The following is a 16,303-nucleotide window of genomic DNA, read 5'->3' as shown; positions in this document are numbered from 1 at the left end:
TACACAAAAAAGCCACAGGGACGTTAGAAAAAACTTTTTCAGTATGAGAGTAGTTGAGGGAGCGAGAGACCTGGGGGTTGATATCATACAAGACCTGTCCCCCGAAGCCCACAGCAAGAGGATAACCTCAGCGGCATATGCCAGGTTGGCCAACATAAGAACGGCCTTTAGATACTTGAGTAAGGAATCATTCAGAACCTTGTATACCACGAATGTCAGACCAATCCTGCAGGATGCAGCTCCAGCATGGAGTCCATATCTCGTCAGCATAAGACTAAATTGGAGAAGGTTTAGAACTTTGCCACCAGGTTTGCTCCGCCCTCTGTGACTTGGCCCACCCCTGGCCCCGCCTCCTGTGACCTGGCCCACCCCTGGCCCCGTCCTCTGTGACCTGACCCACCCCTGGCCCCGCCCCCTGTGACCTGGCCCGCCCCTGGCCCCGTCCTCTGTGACCTGACCCACCCCTGGCCCCGCCCTCTGTGACCTGACCCACCCCTGGCCCCGCCCCCTGTGACCTGACCCACCCCTGGCCCCGCCCTCTGTGACCTGACCCACCCCTGACCCCGCCCCCTGTGACCTGACCCACCCTTGGCCCCGCCCCCTGTGACCTGACCCACCCCTCGCCCCGCAGTCTGTGACCTGACCCACCCCTGGCCCCGCCCTCTGTGACCTGACCCACACCTGGCCCCGCCCTTTGTGACCTGACCCACCCCTGGCCCCGCCCCCTGTGACCTGACCCACCCCTGGCCCCATCCTCTGTGACCTGACCCACCCCTGGCCCCGCCCCCTGTGACCTGGCCCACCCCTGGCCCCGCCCTCTGTGCCCTGACCCACCCCTGGCCCAGCCCCCTGTGACCTGACCCACCCCTGGCCCCGCCCCCTGTGACCTGGCCCACCCCTGGCCCCGTCCTCTGTGACTTGGCCCACCCCTGGCCCCACCTCCTGTGACCTGGCCCACCCCTGGCCCCGTCCTCTGTGACCTGGCCCACCCCTGGCCCCGCCCTCTGTGACCTGGTCCACCCCTGGCCCCGTCCTCTGTGACCTGGCCCACCCCTGGCCCCGCCCCCTGTGACCTGACCCACCCCTGGCCCCGCCCTCTGTGACCTGACCCACACCTGGCCCCGCCCCTTGTGACCTGACCCACCCCTGGCCCCGCCCCCTGTGACCTGACCCACCCCTGGCCCCGCCTCCTGTGACCTGGCCCACCCCTGGCCCCGCCCTCTGTGACCTGGTCCACCCCTGGCCCCGTCCTCTGTGACCTGGTCCACCCCTGGCCCCGCCCACTGTGACCTGGAGTAGTAGGGATGACATGCCACAGACGATATTTTGTTTCTGGGAAATATCGTCTGTAGCATGTCAGGGTTTTCAGGTTCCAAAGGGAAAATATCGTGTGTAGCATGTCAGGGTTTTCAGGTAAATTTAGAATATCGTCTGTGTGGAGCCATGGTTTTCAGGTCAAATATCGTCTGTGTGAGCCAGGGTTTTCAGGTAAATTTTGTGTCACAGATTTTAGAAGTATGGATTTCTTATGAGAAAAATAATTTCCGAGACATAGAAGTTTGTTAAAGCCTTATGGGACAAATTCAAATAACGTGTGTAGCACTTTAGGGTTTCCAGGAGAACTCTACGGACATGTTTTACATGTTTTCAACTTACAAAATCGTCTATGTAAGCCTTAGTTATTCATATAAATTTAGAAAATCACCTGTGTAAGTCATGGTTTTTCAGGGTTTCGTACATCACACCCCCCTCCCTCCCCCCTTACCTCGCAATCTGTCGCGTCACCTTTATTTACTTTGCGCCCAGCCAGCCAGTCGGCTCTTAATCTTATCTTATCTTCTCCATAATAATATCTGGACCGTCCCTCCTCTCTCTCTCTCTCTCTCCTTTCATTCAGTTCAACTATTTTCCAACATCGTATGTTTGCTCCTTTTCATTAAGCAAGTCAGTTTTACACAAATAAATCACGTTAGTAAGCATGTTCTAGCTCACGTTCCCCCACCTTAGTCCCCTGTCGTATAATGAATACTATCATTCCAATCCCTCTAAAATTTAAAATAATTATATTTCAAATGTAGTTCAATACAGTAATTTAGTTACCAAGCTCCAGCGCTTGTCCTCCGCCTTAGCTCTCTCTCGTATCTTCGTTAGTATCAGTCCAATTTCCCTGAAATTTTTACCCTCTGTATTTCGGGCACCGTAAATAAGATCAAAACAGTTACCAAGCTCCAGCTCTTGTCCTCCGCCTTAGCTCTCTCTCGTATCTTCGTTAGTATCAGTCCAATTTCCCTGAAATTTCTACCCTCTGTATTTCAAGCACCGTAAATAAGATCAAAACAGTTACCAAGCTCCAGCGCTTGTCCTCCGCCTTAGTTCTCTTTCGTATCTTTGTAAATAAACCATCAATTTCCCTTAAATTGTTACCCTCTGTATTTCAGACACCGTAAATAAAATCAAGTCAGTTACTGAGCTCCAGCTCTCGTCCCCCACCCTCTTCCACCCTCAAGTCTTTGTAAATAAACCATCAATTTCCCTTAAATTTTTACCCTCTGTATTTCAGACGTAGTAAATAAGATCAAGTCAGTTATCGAGCTCCAGCTCTCGTCCCCGCCTTAATTCTCTTTCGTATCTTTGTAAATAACCCATCAATTTCCCTAAAATTAAAAGCAGACATACTTCAAAGTTAGTAAATAAGATCAAGTCAGTTACTGAGCTCCAGCTCTCGTCCCCCGCCCTCTTCCACCCTCAAGTCTTTAACCCATCAATTTCCCCGAAATTTTTACCCTCTGTATTTCCGACATAGTAAATATGATGAAAACAATTATAAAACTCTAGCTCTTGTCCTCTGTCCAAGTTCACTCCTGTAAATTCATTACTATCAATCCAAATCCCCCTGAGATTTAAACACCCAACTACATTTTCAGACATAGTAAATAAAACCCAGTTCAGTTATCAAGTTTCAACTCTTGTGCCCCAGCTTAGTTCATTTGTGCAAGTTCTTTATTTTCCAACTAAATCACCCTGAGATTTAAGATCACCTTATTTTCTAACGTAGTAAAATTAATCTGGACATTAGCCTTAGATCATCAGACATAAATATATTCGATCAAGTCCGTCTCCAGCTTATCTCTTATCCGAGTATACACATAACCCCAACCTGTTTAATTATCTTTCACCCCCTCCCACCTTCCTCCATCTCATCCAAGTCTCATAAATTTAAATGTAGCTGTTAATTTGCGTTCTTTCCCCGTTCATAGCATATTCTCTGTAAGTTCAGATCTGTACTTAGTCTTACATATTCTCTAGTTCTTTCCCATTTTATACAAGACTTAAACAACTATTACCGTCTCCTCTATCTTATTTAAACATGAGTCATATGTAAATATACCCGACTCTTTCCATCCATTACAAGTCCTAGCTTGTTCACCGCCCAACTCACTACGCTATTTCTACTCTACATGTTATAGCATGTTTTCCGCTCATCTTGGTACCAACCCTTACAATCTCTCTCTCTCATTCCTTTACATGTCTCAGCATGTTCGCCTCGCATCTTACTACGCTGTCTACTTTACATGTTGTAGCGTGTATTACTGTGTCCCATATCTTATTTAAACATGAGTCATATGTAAATATACCCGACTCCTTCCATCCATTACAAGTCCTAGCTTGTTCACCGCCCAACTCACTACACTGTCTACTTTACATGTTGTAGCATGTTTTCCGCACATCTTGATACCATCCCTTACAATCTCTCAATCCTTTACACATCCCAACTTTCAACCCTTTCTTACAATTTTCCTCCATCCCTCCGCTACATGTTCTTACCCGTTCGTTACAGTCCACTACATATTCTCTAATCATCTCTGTACTAATTCTCAAAACTAGTTGTTTCTGTCATTTTAGTAAGTAAGTAAGTAAGTAGATCATCGTTACTAACAACAACAACAACAACAACAACAGTAACATTACTAATTCACAGTAAGTTACTACTGAGCTTTTGGTAGTTATCCATTTTCAAATAAGGTCAATATAAATCATTCTAAGACATCTTCGTACAATTAAAGATACTTGCCTGTGCACTAAGTCATTACTTACAGTAGCATCTTAAGGCATTGTTTTCGTAACTCAGTTTTATTAAACATACACCTTCATTAGTCAAAGGAAAACTTTTCAAGTCATTGTATTCAATATTTCCGTTAAACTTACTACATCATGTCAGTATTCTGTTTCATAATTAAGTACTTGTTTCAGTCCTCCAATGTAATAAGCAAATTATTCTATTAAGGATAAAGAAATCTTATTTAGAAGAGACATTAAGTTTATTACAACATTTAACGCATACAAGTGTTTTTAGTAGTTATACAGGTATTCAAGAAATCATAAGTGTTCTTAGTAGTTTTACAAGTGTTCAAGAAAATCATATACAGTTATTCTTAGTAGTTTTACAAGTGTTCAAGAAAATCATATACAGTTATTCTTAGTAGTTTTACAAGTGTTCAAGAAAATCATATACAAGTAAGTGTTCTTAGTAGTTATACAGGTATTCATAAGTGTTCAAGAAGCAATTATATACAAGTGTTCAAGAAAATCATATACAAGTGTTCAAGAAGCAATTGGATTTATTATATATAAAATATTTCCTCTACAAATTGGACAGCATTTCAGAGCTAAAAGACAACCACTGCATGTCACCATATGTTTACATGGTAGTATTACAATATTTATATTTTTATCCATACAAACTCTGCATAAAATATCTTCTTCCCAAGATTGTTCTGTACAGTCCTTGTTTTCAACAGTGTTAGTACAAGTCTCCGGTAAAGTTTTCAATCCCAGATCTTCAAGCGTAGCTTCTTGTTCCTTTTTATCATCAACTGCTTCATAAATTAAGTCCCCGTACCCGTAAATAAATATCTGTACCCTCTTGCATATACCTCAACACGATTTCTAGGCATCTACTTTGTATAATAAAAGGTAACAAATCTCTGGATTCCTTAAGATACTCACTTAAAGCATATCTTATACTCTCCACAGGTAATAATTTTTGATGAATCAGATGTTTGAACTTATCCATACCCTCCATTAAGATATTAATTAAATCATTGTCTATAGGTTTTATAGGTAATGGTATTGTCAATCTAGCATTCTTAACAAATTCCTTGCCCCTTGCAAGAATAATGTAAGCACATTCTGGACTACATCTCGCATGTAACGTCCAAGGATCATCTTCTGGTCTCCAATTTCGTATTCCACAGGCGCAGTGATAGCAGCAGACGTGGTCACTTATACCTGAAAACCATAAAAACAATCCAGCATTATCTCGTTACTATCTTTTAACTAATATTCATTATTTCTTTACTTACAACTCTATTAAGTTTAAAATAGTTAAAATACTTCATACCACAGTAAAAAAAACCAGCTTCTGCCAGCTCATGAGAAGTTTGCTTGACGCTTCCAGGCCATGTCATATCAAATGTCTCTAGGCGAGATTTATAAGTTACCAATCCTGGATTCAGCGATTTCCTAAATTTGATCAATCCCAGATCTTCCTTAGGAGGAGCACCACCTAAAAAAAAAAAAAATATAACGTAGTTACGTAAATTATTCTTTAGAAGAATAAGAAGTATCTATTTAAGCAATCAAGTTTTGTACAGAGTATATAAGACTGGTATAAGAATACATCATAAGAATATATACTTACTACTACCACTTATTTTCTTATTTCCCAGTTCTATTTTATGGGAAACAAATTCCAGTCCATATTTGAAAGCTATCTCAGACACCTCTAAAGAAACATTGTCACTCCTCTTGCCTCTAATAAAGGCACAGTCTTGATTAATGATCTTATGACGTCTTCTGGGGGTATCACCAACAATCCATGCACCTACTATACAATAACAAAATGCACACAAACAGTAATCACTATTGCGAAGGTAATAGAACCCATCTTCAACTAAGTCAATAGGGTTTAACCACTTAATGGGCCAATCCACAAATGTTTGTAGTCTAACTCCTGCACATTTAAGGCTTTCTATACTGTAAAACTTCCTGGCACACAAAGGATCCATCGTGTGAGGGCAGCACTAACTATTAGAGTAGGATAAGCAAGTATATATATCCCTAAAATAAGTATCGTACATCGCTACATATTTAACAGTTTCCCCATTTATAATAGACAGTAATTTCCTCTAAATACTTCTCTACTTAAAAATCCTTAAAGTTTCATAATTAAATAAAGCTCTTATATAAATACTTAGTAAACTACTTTCATTATTTATTAGACTTATTAGAAAAAATACATCACTTTGGCAATCTCGCTAAAAGTATACTGTTACGTCATTATTCGTAGCTGCCGTACATAATGATAGATATATATATATATATAATTTAGTAGTAAATTCTTATTTAATCTAATTAAAATATATGCTTAAAGCATCTATATCCTAAAATGAAATATACTATTAGTTATAATGTCATATATAATATCGCTCTAAGGTAACAAAAATCCTTATTAATATATTCAAATAAGTGGTAACTTTTACATTACCCCCAATATAAGAGCGCGGACCTCACATTAGGGATATTATTACGACTATCTGGATCGTATCTACTACCTTACGAGGAAGAAAATTCACCATGGATACTGTTCTGACAACTTGTCAGGGTTATTTAACCGACGATTCATTTTGTAATAATGAAACCTGTATTGTGTACGGAGTGAACTGTATATCCTGTGTTCCCCGAGGAATGGCCCTAGACTTAGCCAAGAAATATTCTCATGCTGACGCTTATAACGTTCGCCGACCCTTGTACAGTCTTAAGAGATGTATCCCTGAAGATCGTCCAGTACCAGGAACAATTCATATCTCTAAAGGAGAAAATCTTCCGTATATTGTTGCTATAGCCACTCAATACGGTATTGGATTACCTATAGAAAGTAATAACATTGCTCAGGGAATTATAGAAAACTCAAAAGACAGAAACATGCTCTCTTGATTAAACAAAGATACATCCATTAATCGTCTCGTCTACTTCAAGAATGGTATGAAAGATTTATTTAACTTTATCAAGGGATCTCCTCAAATTATGAGAGTTATAATACCAACAGGAATTGGGATTACATGCGTTCGAAGAGATAAAGTTTGGGAAAATACTTATCTTCCTGTTATTGAAGATATGTATAAACAGTTAAAACCCTACGGAGTGGAAGTTAAATTACTGTTTAACGAGGAGATTATGCAGAGGAAGAGCAAGTAACACTTGGCAACCTTTTGTGTGCGCAGTGTTCTACGCGCAGCCTAAAGATGTATATATGCTTCCCCCGGAGTGATCTCTTACGGTGTCGTCCTCTTCTTGGATGTCAGAATCTACTTCAAGCTTGGATATTCAAGGCTATGGAGATCAAGACTATTATTGGAGACTTTGCCTCCCTGTCCGTCTACAATAATCACGACTGTTTATTGTACGATCTTGATGCTACGAGTGTACAAATGTGTAAAATTGTGCAAGGATTGTGGGATCGTTACCCATATGCGAGATTACATCGTGAAAACTTTCCTTACAAAAACAGGGCTGTTGTATCTTATCGCAGTAACCCTGGCAGTATACCATATTGGAGAACCACCTGAATTTAACAACAGGATGGATGAAGATCCCCATCTAACCCCTTATTATTGGTTAGTGACTCAGTTTGCTAGTAGACCTGCAACTTTACCAGCATATGAAAATCCTCCGTGTGAAGTACGAAGTTTAGATGAACATTTTTACGATGGACTTGAAAAGATACAGAATATCAGAGATGGCGCTGGTTTGAAAATGCTCTGAAGGAAGCCCTTGTTTTCATTCTTAAAAGATGTGTTAAGAGAATTATTATTCCATATGGGTTTGGCATGTCAAGTTATTTGGACAACTGCGCAGTATGGGAAAGTAAATATTTGCCTATACTTGAGAAAATAGGACAAAAACTACGAAAACGAGGTATTGTACTCTTCATAGTACGTCCTGAAAACATCGTTCCTCCTCAGTCATCCACCCACGGCATCTTTGAAAATAAGATTCCATACATTGCTGTTCTTCAAAATGGACCCACAACTAATGCTACTGATGCTGCTAGGACACCTGAAGATGATGCTACGCCTGCTACCGCTGATGCTAGTTCACCTTCTATCAACACTAAGTTGTCTGATACAATTAATTCAACACCTGTTAATGTTACTACGTCTGTTGATACTAATGTTACAATGTGTGTTAGTAGTAGTTTTACAAATTTAGAAGAGAAGATGGATTGGGAATAATAATGTCTGTAAATAATTTATACTTTGTACATTTTTACAAATTAAATACATTGTACATTTTTACACATTAAATAACAAAATAGAAACTCGTGTGTTTATTTTCTCCCTTTTAATGTCTAAATGTCAACTCTACTTTTCTGAGTATATAGGAAGAGGTACGAAACTTTTTCTGTCTTACTTCAAGATGGATTGTTCTATGTACATGCAAGTGAAGCTTAAGCGTTTGAATAAGTGTATTATAGATGCTGATTTTACTAGTGATGAAATTCTAAAACCTGGAGACTGTCTTGTCTACGATTCTCATAATTTATCTGGTGGATTTGCACAACTGTTATGGGAAAAATATCCTTACAGTAAAGTTTCCGAGTGTGAAGTGGTACAGAATAATATAACTCCTGGTGGTATAGTACTTGCTTTATCTCCAGAACCAGAAATAAAACCTCATATTATAGGACTTCAATACAGTAGCTCTAATGAAGATCTAGGATTACAGAAAGATATTATTAAACGTTGGAGTTTTAAATCTGCAATAAGGCAAATTTGTTGTCAGGCAAGAAATAATAATTTAATCCAGCGTATAATTATTCCATATGGTATTGGGTTTAATGACGGAATAGGATGGAGTAAAGAAGAACAAGAAGAATGGGAGACACACTATTTTCCAGGACTAGCCCATTTAGCTTATGTTTTAAAGAATAATAAAAAAGAATTATTAATGGTTCGTATACCTCTTGGAGAAGATGTTACGGGGACTGGGAGAGAGAAGAAACAAGTAGAGGATGGATCTAATAAACGGAAGAGAATATCATAGTTAAAACTAGTAGATCTAAAATAATACATATAACTAATTTGGAAACTACAGCTAAGAGAGAGGGGCGGAGCGTAACAATCTCCGATGTGATAAGCTAGGTCGGGATATATCTTGCCATAAACTCCCCATCTCGGTCCAGCAGTGACAAGACATACTCGGATCGATGGCTGCTGTATACAGTAAGTGCTTATTGTATGATGTACTTACAGTACTCGTTATATTTGTTGTGATATAATTTTGCTTATTATTGAATATCTTTTAGTTTTGAAATATTATGATTATTTAATAGTCCCTGTGTTAAATATTGTATTTTTCTTTGTTTAAAGATCTACTCCATGTGATGGATGTGAAGAGTCTACCAGGGTTTGGAAGCATGCCTGATCTTGTGTCAGAAACTATATGGCAAAGTCCAGCTTCGACTGTTTTGTGGAAGAATATGCCCCTGGCGGAAAAACAGACTTATAAAGTGATGACACATACTGATAAATGTACGCATGAGAACATTGTTCCAGCTCTAGCAAAGTTTATTAGCAAAAGTGAAAATGTTTTAATGATACTGATTGGTCGTGATTTTATAAAGTTGAAAGAAGAACTTCCAATGATAAAATGTGATATAGTCTTATTTAGCTTGAAAGAGAGTGTTACAGATGTACTCAAGAAACATGAGAATTGTCAAGTGTTGTTGCTGACGAAAATTCCTAGTAAGGCTGAGATGAAGAAATTTCTTTGTTATTTAAAGGCGATAAAATAATTTGCACTTTTAGACCTAAACCCCGTTTTAAATACATATTTCCAGAATTTGAAGAAGTGCCTATAGGATAACTTAAAGGATAAATTTTTTATAAGAAAATTTGTGGATGAAATTGGTTCTCCAAATGCTGCAAACTGGTTTATTAATAAGTTGAGTTCTGAAAACGAGAAGTGTATACTATAATGAGCCAGGATGAACTGCAACAGCAGGTAAATAGTAAGACTGTGAAAGAGCTTAGTATTATTCACCCTAAAACAGAAGAAGATGAACATTGGAGTTTAATTGATCATATGGAGGAGAGCTTTCCATCTTTTCCGTTAAATTTAATAAAGATGAGACCAGAAATAGGATATCATACCCCCCAAAAGATAGAAATAGAGCAGTGATGAGATTTATAGGACAGGATCCTGTACTTGGTGTTTTCTCTGGTATGGCCTTTATTGAAAATCTTATTAGGATAAGACACCTAATGTGGTACGAGCTACAGATAATTACTCGAATATGGGTGAGAGTAAGTGGATGGAGGTTGAACAAATGGATGCTGTAGAAGCAGTTAGGACTTATTGTAATGACAGAGAAGTACTTCTAATGTCCTGGCCTGAATTGATTTGTGATGATAATGTTTATAGCGATGCTTTCTATGTTTTAAAGGAATTTAAGGGACAAAAACTAATCTATTTTGGAGAAGGGGAAGGGGGATGCTGTGCATGTGATGGATTTTTTAACTTGCTGGATAGTGAGTTTCATTGTGTGAAATCAATACATGTTTTACTTATATTCTTTTATAAATTCAAATGTTTATTTCTATATAAGACTATAGTGTTTATGATTTCTTGAACACTTGTATATGATTTTCTTGAACACTTGTATAACTACTAAGAACACTTGTATATAATTGCTTCTTGAACACTTATGAATACCTGTATAACTACTAAAAACACTTACTTGTATATGATTTTCTTGAACACTTGTAAACTACTAAGAATAACTGTATATGATTTTCTTGAACACTTGTAAACTACTAAGAATAACTGTATATGATTTTCTTGAACACTTGTAAAACTACTAAGAACACTTATGATTTCTTGAATACCTGTATAAACTAAAAAACACTTGTATGCGTTAAATGTTGTAATAAACTTAATGTCTCTTCTAAATAAGATTTCTTTATCCTTAATAGAATAATTTGCTTATTACATTGGAGGACTGAAACAAGTACTTAATTATGAAACAGAATACTGACATGAGTAGTAAGTTTAACGGAAATATTGAATACAATGACTTGAAAAGTTTTCCTTTGACTAATGAAGGTGTATGTTTAATAAAACTGAGTTACGAAAACAATGCTTCCTTAAGATGCTACTGTAAGTAATGACTTAGTGCACAGGCAAGTATCTTTAATTGTACGAAGATGTCTTAGAATGATTTATATTGACCTTATTTGAAAATGGATAACTACCAAATGCTCAGTAGTAACTTACTGTGAATTAGTAATGTTACTGTTGTTGTTGTTGTTGTTGTTGTTAGTAACGATGATCTACTTACTTACTTACTTACTAAAATGACAGAAACAACTAGTTTTGAGAATTAGTACAGAGATGATTAGAGAATATGTAGTGGACTGTAACGAACGGGTAAGAACATGTAGCGGAGGGATGGAGGAAAATTGTAAGAAAGGGTTGAAAGTTGGGATGTGTAAAGGATTGAGAGATTGTAAGGGATGGTATCAAGATGTGCGGAAAACATGCTACAACATGTAAAGTAGACAGTGTAGTGAGTTGGGCGGTGAACAAGCTAGGACTTGTAATGGATGGAAGGAGTCGGGTATATTTACATATGACTCATGTTTAAATAAGATATGGGACACAGTAATACACGCTACAACATGTAAAGTAGACAGCGTAGTAAGATGCGAGGCGAACATGCTGAGACATGTAAAGGAATGAGAGAGAGAGATTGTAAGGGTTGGTACCAAGATGAGCGGAAAACATGCTATAACATGTAGAGTAGAAATAGCGTAGTGAGTTGGGCGGTGAACAAGCTAGGACTTGTAATGGATGGAAAGAGTCGGGTATATTTACATATGACTCATGTTTAAATAAGATAGAGGAGACGGTAATAGTTGTTTAAGTCTTGTATAAAATGGGAAAGAACTAGAGAATATGTAAGACTAAGTACAGATCTGAACTTACAGAGAATATGCTATGAACGGGGAAAGAACGCAAATTAACAGCTACATTTAAATTTATGAGACTTGGATGAGATGGAGGAAGGTGGGAGGGGGTGAAAGATAATTAAACAGGTTGGGGTTATGTGTATACTCGGATAAGAGATAAGCTGGAGACGGACTTGATCGAATATATTTATGTCTGATGATCTAAGGCTAATGTCCAGATTAATTTTACTACGTTAGAAAATAAGGTGATCTTAAATCTCAGGGTGATTTAGTTGGAAAATAAAGAACTTGCACAAATGAACTAAGCTGGGGCACAAGAGTTGAAACTTGATAACTGAACTGGGTTTTATTTACTATGTCTGAAAATGTAGTTGGGTGTTTAAATCTCAGGGGGATTTGGATTGATAGTAATGAATTTACAGGAGTGAACTTGGACAGAGGACAAGAGCTAGAGTTTTATAATTGTTTTCATCATATTTACTATGTCGGAAATACAGAGGGTAAAAATTTCGGGGAAATTGATGGGTTAAAGACTTGAGGGTGGAAGAGGGCGGGGGACGAGAGCTGGAGCTCAGTAACTGACTTGATCTTATTTACTAACTTTGAAGTATGTCTGCTTTTAATTTTAGGGATATTGATGGGTTATTTACAAAGATACGAAAGAGAATTAAGGCGGGGACGAGAGCTGGAGCTCGATAACTGACTTGATCTTATTTACTACGTCTGAAATACAGAGGGTAAAAATTTAAGGGAAATTGATGGTTTATTTACAAAGACTTGAGGGTGGAAGAGGGTGGGGGACGAGAGCTGGAGCTCAGTAACTGACTTGATTTTATTTACGGTGTCTGAAATACAGAGGGTAACAATTTAAGGGAAATTGATGGTTTATTTACAAAGATACGAAAGAGAACTAAGGCGGAGGACAAGCGCTGGAGCTTGGTAACTGTTTTGATCTTATTTACGGTGCTTGAAATACAGAGGGTAGAAATTTCAGGGAAATTGGACTGATACTAACGAAGATACGAGAGAGAGCTAAGGCGGAGGACAAGAGCTGGAGCTTGGTAACTGTTTTGATCTTATTTACGGTGCCCGAAATACAGAGGGTAAAAATTTCAGGGAAATTGGACTGATACTAACGAAGATACGAGAGAGAGCTAAGGCGGAGGACAAGCGCTGGAGCTTGGTAACTAAATTACTGTATTGAACTACATTTGAAATATAATTATTTTAAATTTTAGAGGGATTGGAATGATAGTATTCATTATACGACAGGGGACTAAGGTGGGGGAACGTGAGCTAGAACATGCTTACTAACGTGATTTATTTGTGTAAAACTGACTTGCTTAATGAAAAGGAGCAAACATACGATGTTGGAAAATAGTTGAACTGAATGAAAGGAGAGAGAGAGAGAGAGGAGGGACGGTCCAGATATTATTATGGAGAAGATAAGATAAGATTAAGAGCCGACTGGCTGGCTGGGCGCAAAGTAAATAAAGGTGACGCGACAGATTGCGAGGTAAGGGGGGAGGGAGGGGGGTGTGATGTACGAAACCCTGAAAAACCATGACTTACACAGGTGATTTTCTAAATTTATATGAATAACTAAGGCTTACATAGACGATTTTGTAAGTTGAAAACATGTAAAACATGTCCGTAGAGTTCTCCTGGAAACCCTAAAGTGCTACACACGTTATTTGAATTTGTCCCATAAGGCTTTAACAAACTTCTATGTCTCGGAAATTATTTTTCTCATAAGAAATCCATACTTCTAAAATCTGTGACACAAAATTTACCTGAAAACCCTGGCTCACACAGACGATATTTGACCTGAAAACCATGGCTCCACACAGACGATATTCTAAATTTACCTGAAAACCCTGACATGCTACACACGATATTTTCCCTTTGGAACCTGAAAACCCTGACATGCTACAGACGATATTTCCCAGAAACAAAATATCGTCTGTGGCATGTCATCCCTACTACTACCTGGCCCACCCCTGGCCCCGCCCCCTGTGACCCGGCCCACCCGGGCCCCGCCCCCTGTGACCTGACCCACCCCTGGCCCCGCAGTCTGTGACCTGACCCACCCCTGGCCCCGCCCCTTGTGAACTGACCCACCCCTGGCCCCGCCCCCTGTGACCTGATCAGTAGTAGGGATGACATGCCACAGACGATATTTTGTTTCTGGGAAATATCGTGTGTAGCATGTCAGGGTTTTCAGGCGAATTTAGAAATATCGTGTGTAGCATGTCAGGGTTTTCAGGCGAATTTAGAAATATCGTCTGTAGCATGTCAGGGTTTTCAGGTTCCAAAGGGGAAATATCGTCTGTAGCATGTCAGGGTTTTCAGGTTCCAAAGGGGAAATATCGTGTGTAGCATGTCAGGGTTTTCAGGTAAATTTAGAATATCGTCTGTGTGGAGCCATGGTTTTCAGGTCAAATATCGTCTGTGTGAGCCAGGGTTTTCAGGTAAATTTTGTGTCACAGATTTTAGAAGTATGGATTTCTTATGAGAAAAATAATTTCCGAGACATAGAAGTTTGTTAAGCCTTATGGGAGAAATTCAAATAACGTGTGTATCACTTTAGGGTTTCCAGGAGAACTCTACGGACATGTTTTACATGTTTTCAACTTACAAAATCGTCTATGTAAGCCTTAGTTATTCATATAAATTTAGAAAATCACCTGTGTAAGTCATGGTTTTCAAGTCTCGTACCTCACACCCCCCTCCCTCCCCCTTACCTCGCAATCTGTCGCGTCACCTTTATTTACTTTGCGCCCAGCCAGCCAGTCGGCTCTTAATCTTATCTTATCTTATCCGTAATATCTGGACCGTCCCTCCTCTCTCTCTCTCTCTCCCTCCTCTCTCTCTCTCCTCTTCATATTATTCCCTCTTCCTATTTTCTGACATACTAATATTTTATTCCTTTTTCATTAACCAGTCAGTTTTATACAAATCAACCGAAGCATCTCAATGTAACCTTTAATACTGAAACTGCCTCAGAGACTATCTAAGCTGGCCCCAGCTACCTGCCCCAGGCTATCTGCCCGAGGCAATCATCACCTGATTACCTGCCCCAGACATCCACCAGTCATTGTCGGCATTCGCCACCGTAATAATTTATATATATATATACATTAAGCGTTAATAAAACTTATTTATTTATTTATAATTTATTTAGTCATCTAATTCATAGTTTACACAATTTATAATAAACGATTCATTTAGCCCGAAGTTCTAAGAAGCTCGCTCCTCAATCCGCTTGTATAATATCCGTCCTATTCACTCTTCATCTCTGTAAATAAAGAATAACAGTTTCAGACAGCGTTTACACATGTACAATATTTATCAGACATAAAACCTCGAAACAAATGTACTCACCATTTTCCGTTAGATAATTTGTTATAGCCTCATTCAGCCAGTCGTCTCCAAGCACATTTTCCAACAAATATCGCTCTTATCATAACACAGCGTTTCATAGCAGCTCGGCATATTTTTAAATAAAGCATAAGATAGCCTCATTACGTTCCTATCATTCTGCATATATTCTCCATAAGTAAAACTAGTTTCAAATAGCTTTATTGCAGTTTTTAGATCCTTGTTTGAAAGATGGTAACAGAAAAACATCGCATATAGCCCGCATACGTAAGTATTTAAACTCTGAAGTCTCTCTGTAAACGTGTATACATCACAGTCTTTATAATAATTTAAAAACTCCGAAATATATGGCGAATACACATTTATTCCATATGAATCGAGTATAACTATTTTCCGTTTAGATTTATATACAGCAATCCAGTGACCCATTACTTCCTTAGAGTCTCTTCCTAAGGTATTTATTATAAACATAATCGGCCTGTCCCGTATTTGCTTCATTATTCTATATATATCCGTCGCTAAATAGCATCCAATATATTTAGCTTTACTACCTTTCATATCGTTCAATGCCGTATTAATTTGTTTGCAGTTCATGCTCTTGTATCACACACAACTCGCCTATCTGAATAAATTCTCAATACTCCCGTTGTAATTCCGAATAAAATAATAACTTTATTTGATTTCGCTGGAACAGCAAATTCTAATGTAATTCTCAGGTTGCCCGAAGCCTCTATAGGAAGGGTATCTCTCAATTCCTCAGGCGTTAGTCTAAATGCCAGTAATGTTCTTCCTTTTATAAATGAATTATATGTCAAGGTATTGCAAGCATTAAAGCCTACTGTATTTTGAGTCTCGTAGTATAGTTTCGAACATTTATTCGGGAACTTGCA

The 16,303-nt window shown here is 38.7% G+C and overlaps 2 protein-coding genes across 6 annotated transcripts in view; one reads left to right on the top strand and one right to left on the bottom strand.

Moving 5' to 3' along the window:
• LOC123759720 (carboxypeptidase D) overlaps positions 1-16,303 on the top strand; it is a 298,163-nt gene that overhangs the window by 53,988 nt on the left and 227,872 nt on the right. The gene's annotated exons all lie outside the window — the stretch shown is intronic.
• On the bottom strand, positions 4,880-6,127 carry LOC138359426 (death-associated inhibitor of apoptosis 1-like). The gene is made up of 3 exons (XM_069318566.1): positions 5,702-6,127; positions 5,402-5,566; positions 4,880-5,289 (listed from the first exon to the last, which is right to left on the bottom strand). The coding sequence occupies exons 1-3, from the start codon at positions 6,066-6,068 to the stop codon at positions 4,880-4,882; spliced, it is 942 nt and encodes a 313-aa protein (XP_069174667.1). The 5' UTR covers positions 6,069-6,127.

This window comes from Procambarus clarkii, chromosome 8 (assembly GCF_040958095.1).
Source record: "Procambarus clarkii isolate CNS0578487 chromosome 8, FALCON_Pclarkii_2.0, whole genome shotgun sequence".
Taxonomy (NCBI): Eukaryota; Metazoa; Arthropoda; class Malacostraca; order Decapoda; family Cambaridae; genus Procambarus; species Procambarus clarkii.
The sequence above is the reverse complement of the archived record's forward strand: the minus strand, read 5'-3'. Positions and strand labels throughout refer to the sequence as shown.